Consider the following 4,446-nt stretch of genomic DNA (forward strand, 5'->3'; position numbering starts at 1 on the left):
GAACACAAGTCTAAAATTTACAAGTTGTTCGACACTGGCTAGCTGATGAGCAGAAGAAGAAATGAACAACCTTGTAGTACTAGGAGAGAAGCGAATTATCGCATAGATCTTCATTTATCTATCTATCAATTGTCTTTCCCGTGCTAGGTATTGGGCCAGTAAATAGAGTCCAGCTCGCCGCAAAAGCAAACCAACCGATGAACATAGTCTACCATTCCCGTGAGAAACCCGTGCCACTTAATTCTCGTCCCTTGATGTAAATGTAGCCTAGGGATTCCCATCATCCAGCCAAGGACGGTCTAACTTGCGCCACCTCACGATCTGTGGCACCCCGAGCGTGTGATTTATGACTTAGGACTTGGGCGACGGCCGGCGAGAGGCGACGCTCTCCTTGTGAGGTGTGGTTTTGCTCCTTACCCCTCGATCAGTTGTCACCGGCGAATCTCTCACTGCATAAGGATCTTGCACCTCCCGGCCCGTACATGGTCGGCGGCTGGATAGTAGGCGGGCTAGGCGAGCGAAGCTAGGTTAGGTTGAATCGAATTGAAAGCGGGCAGGAGGAGCCATGAGGTGGAAAGAAAGCGAGGAAATCGAAGCGTGCAAATGAATCGATGGAACACCAGCGGAGCATGCATGTCGAAACTAAATAATGGTGACAGACCGACAGCGCGCGGCAAATTAGCCTGGACGCAACCGGGATTGGGCAAGAAGCCAGGGTCCCTAGCGTGGACGTCTCCCGCCAGCGGCGAACAAGGTCGGGCGAGTCATGAAATTAATAAAAATTGGGTGGGAGCTTGACTGCTCGAGGGAGAAGAAAGGAAGACAAACGACCTACGTACGGGCCCAGGAGGAAGAAGACCTACTCTTAGAGCATCTCCAACAGGCGCGCAACCGCGCGGCACGCTAACAGCAGTTTACAGTGCCGAAATAGCCACTTTTAGCCCGCCGGGGCGCTCGCTTCAGCGACCACTGCAAAAAGTTATGCGTGCGCGCCGCTCAAGCAGACGCGCTAAACTACAGCGCGCGATGTACGCAAAAAACAAGATACATTGATACAATGATAGATAGAGGAAAAACGATACATAGATAGTTCAACATAGATAACATAGATAGTTCATAGCATAGTTCAACTACTCGTCGTCCTCCTCCTCCGACTCCGACTGGGTGATGCCCTCCTCCTCCTCCGACGTCGTAATGAAGGTGTCAATATACCGATCATTGTTTTGATCCCAAGTCGATGCGTCTCCTAGCTCGATGTTGAAGAGCGCGGCCTCCTTCCGCGTACGCCTATCCTCGCGATAGGCGGTTCGCTCCACCCTCCTCTCCGCCCTCTCTCTGCTGCCCTCTCCGCCCTCCTTTGCGCGTAGAATTCGCGCTCATTGACGACGTCTTGCGGGAAGCGTTGGCGCCACAGCGCCATGGCCTCCTCGTCCATCTCAGCGATGCCGAGGAGGCGCTCCCGCCTCCAGTTGTCGTGACAGTCCTCGTCGGTGAAAGCCGTGGGGGAGGCGCGAGCTCCTGCGCCTGCTCCCGCGTCGCCACCTCAGGGAAATTCATCTCCCTACGAGGCCGCCGGAGGCGCCACGCCGCCGCGTCGTACGCGTAGGCGGCCTCGTGGGCACTGTCGAAAGTGCCGAGGTCGAGGCGCATCTCGCCGGACCGGATCTCGGCGGAGAAGGCGCCAGAGGGGCGTGCGCGGACAATGCGGTAGCCCGAAGCTTCCCGCCGGCGCGGCGGCATGGTAGCGCGGCGGCATGGTGGCGCTGGATTTATAAAGCGCGCCGCACGCCGCGCGTGATCTTTTCCCGTGCGCCTGAGTTTCCCGCGCTCGCTGTAGCATGCGAAACCGCCCCCCGCGCGCTAAAACCCACTTTTACCGCATGCGCGCGTTTTGTACGGCCACTGTTTGAGATGCTCTTACGTGGGCGTGCGTGCATGCCGTTCATTTCCTTTTTCCATATAATAATAATTATTAGATTGAGAAAAAGAAAAAAAGAAAAGGGGTTCGTTTGCTGGTTGGTTGGAACGAAAAAACAAGAGAACGTCACGCACTGTTGGAATTAACCACGACCTACAGTTTCAGTCCGGAACGGATTGGTGCAATCACCTAATCATACTCCTTTAAATATGCTTGTACTCCACGTGTAACTTGTTGCCATAAGCTCGTGTCTACTGTTCCGCGTAGAGTATTCCGCGGATCGTTTTGGTCAGCTAGCTTACGAGCTTATTTGCAACTTGCCAGAAGCCAGCACTCTACAACACGCGTGTTCCCTCGGAAATTAATCGATCGGAACGAAGCTCGACGGTCTCGGCGGAAAGAACTTGTCGAGTCGGAGGGACCTGCGCCAACAAGCGAGATCACAGCTCATCGTTCGTCACTTGTTGCCATTGCAGAAAGTTGGCGTCGGGTCTGGGCCAACAATCTATCCACCTGATCGAATCATCGTCATCATCATATCATAGTTTCACGCATGTGACCGATCATGCGGAGGATGAGCGGTCATAGGCTCTCGCTGCTGTTGGTGGTGTTGACGGCACTGGTGGCGTTGACGACGGCGGCAGAGTACAATGTGGTGGACTACGGCGCGAGGCCCGACGGCGGGACAGACTCGGCGGGGGCGTTCCTGGCCGCGTGGGGTGCAGCATGCAATGACACGGGGCGCTCCGGCTCCCGGCCGGTGCTCCGCGTGCCGGCGGGCAACTTCCTAGTCAGCCGGGCCTACTTCAAGGGGCCCTGCCGGAGCGCCGGCGTGGACGTGGTCATTGACAACAATAGCACCGTCTTCGCGCCGCCGGCAGTGGATAGCAGGGCGTGGATCATGTTCCACCATGCCGACGGCCTGGCGATCCGTGGTGGGACGCTGGACGGGCAGGGGCAGGAGTACTGGGCGTGCAAGAAGGCCGGCAGGTGCACCGCCGGGCAAGGCCCCAGGGTGAGTGATGACATGAACTTTTTGGTTTCTTTTTGCATCGTGATTCGGTTCAGTTTCCTTATGACCGACGTTGGCCATTCATACTTATGATTGCAGACGCTCGACATTAGCCAGTCCAAGGGCGTGAGCGTGAAGCAGCTGACGTTGCTCGACAGCAAGGAATTCCACATGACCATCTTCGACTGCACCGGCATGACGGTCCAAGGCGTCCGGATCATCGCGCCGGCCGACAGCCCCAACACCGACGGCATCCACGCTAGCCACTCCCACCACGTGAGGATCCTCAACACCACCATCGGCACCGGCGACGACTGCATCTCCTTGGGGCCTGGCACCTCCGACATGCTCATCAGGGACATCAAGTGCGGTCCGGGCCACGGCATCAGGTGCCACCTTCAGTTTCCAGTTCATCATACATTTTTTTTTGTTTGCTTGTGATTTGCGCAGCGTTTGATAGATAGCATTGGTTTTGTGTTTGCGTTGGATGGACGGTGGCAGCATCGGGAGCCTGGGATGGCAGGACGGTGAGGAGGGGGTGAGGAACGTGACCGTGGACAGGGCGGTGCTGAAGGGCACGACCAACGGCCTGCGGATCAAGACGTGGGCGATGCCCAACTCCGGCTCCGTCACAAACGTCTCCTTCTCACGGGTCACCATGAACCGCGTTGGCAACCCCATCCTCGTCGACCAGAACTACTGCCCCCGCAAGGTCGACTGCCCGGGTAATGTACGTCTCCTTCCCTACGTGCATGCAACTACACGTGATCGATCGACTATATCATGAGTTGTGTTGTTGTGTGTGCCTGCAGAGCTCGGGGGTGCAGATCAGCGACCTGTCGTACACGGACATCAAGGGCTCGTCGGCGACGCCCGTGGCGGTGAAGTTCAACTGCAGCGGCACCAACCCCTGCAGCGGGATCAAGCTCAAGAACATCAGGCTGAGGTACCGGCACCAGCGGCCGGCGCAGGCCAAGTGCCAAAACGCCGTCGGGTCCGTGTCCGGAGAGGTCACACCGCCGAGCTGCTTCTGACGATCGGAGTTCTCTTAGCTTGACTGGTTCGTCTACTAGTATGATCATTGCTTGGTGGATCACAAAGCGACCCTTACATGTAGCCCAGGCTGGTAGTTTTAGCGGATTTGCTAATTCTCAATTGTTTGAGACATAGTTAAACCAGAATGAACGTCATAAATTTTGCGCCGTTGTTCTTGTTGATTTTTTTGAGACTTTTTATTTGTATTTTGAGATGGCGAATCTTCGTGTAAAATCTGATGGTTATAACTTGTGAGCGTATAGGTCGACGGAAGTCCGGAATTCCATCTAGCTTACCCTGCAGGCGTGGCGTGTTGTGCCGTTTGACAAATTTTTAGATCAAGTGGCCTCACTTCTCTCTCCACTCTAGAACTTTCTCAAGAGCAGAAAAGCTTTAACTCTCTATTCCCGATATTAAGAGAGGCCTATATAATCTTTGCCGACAGCCTCCTCAACTTGCTAACTATGTCAAACAACCGTTA

The 4,446-nt window shown here is 55.4% G+C and overlaps 1 protein-coding gene across 1 annotated transcript; it reads left to right on the forward strand.

Moving 5' to 3' along the window:
- Positions 1 to 2,483: 2,483 nt before the first annotated feature.
- On the forward strand, positions 2,484 to 4,220 carry LOC109764735 (polygalacturonase-like). The gene is made up of 5 exons (XM_020323519.2): positions 2,484 to 2,933; positions 3,030 to 3,319; positions 3,432 to 3,660; positions 3,743 to 3,940; positions 4,179 to 4,220. The coding sequence occupies exons 1-5, from the start codon at positions 2,484 to 2,486 to the stop codon at positions 4,218 to 4,220; spliced, it is 1,209 nt and encodes a 402-aa protein (XP_020179108.2).
- The last annotated feature ends 226 nt before the right edge of the window (positions 4,221 to 4,446 follow it).

Source organism: Aegilops tauschii, chromosome 3 (genome assembly GCF_002575655.3).
Source record: "Aegilops tauschii subsp. strangulata cultivar AL8/78 chromosome 3, Aet v6.0, whole genome shotgun sequence".
Taxonomy (NCBI): domain Eukaryota; kingdom Viridiplantae; phylum Streptophyta; class Magnoliopsida; order Poales; family Poaceae; genus Aegilops; species Aegilops tauschii.

Bases quoted from the DNA above. Each gene is read 5' to 3' on its own strand.
- LOC109764735 (XM_020323519.2), top strand. From the start codon at position 2,484: ATGCGGAGGATGAGCGGTCATAGGCTCTCGCTGCTGTTGGTGGTGTTG. The intron at 2,934-3,029 runs GTGAGTGATGAC...TTATGATTGCAG, and splicing joins CCGCCGGGCAAGGCCCCAGG to ACGCTCGACATTAGCCAGTC. The intron at 3,941-4,178 runs GTCACACCGCCG...TTGTATTTTGAG, and splicing joins TCGGGTCCGTGTCCGGAGAG to ATGGCGAATCTTCGTGTAAA.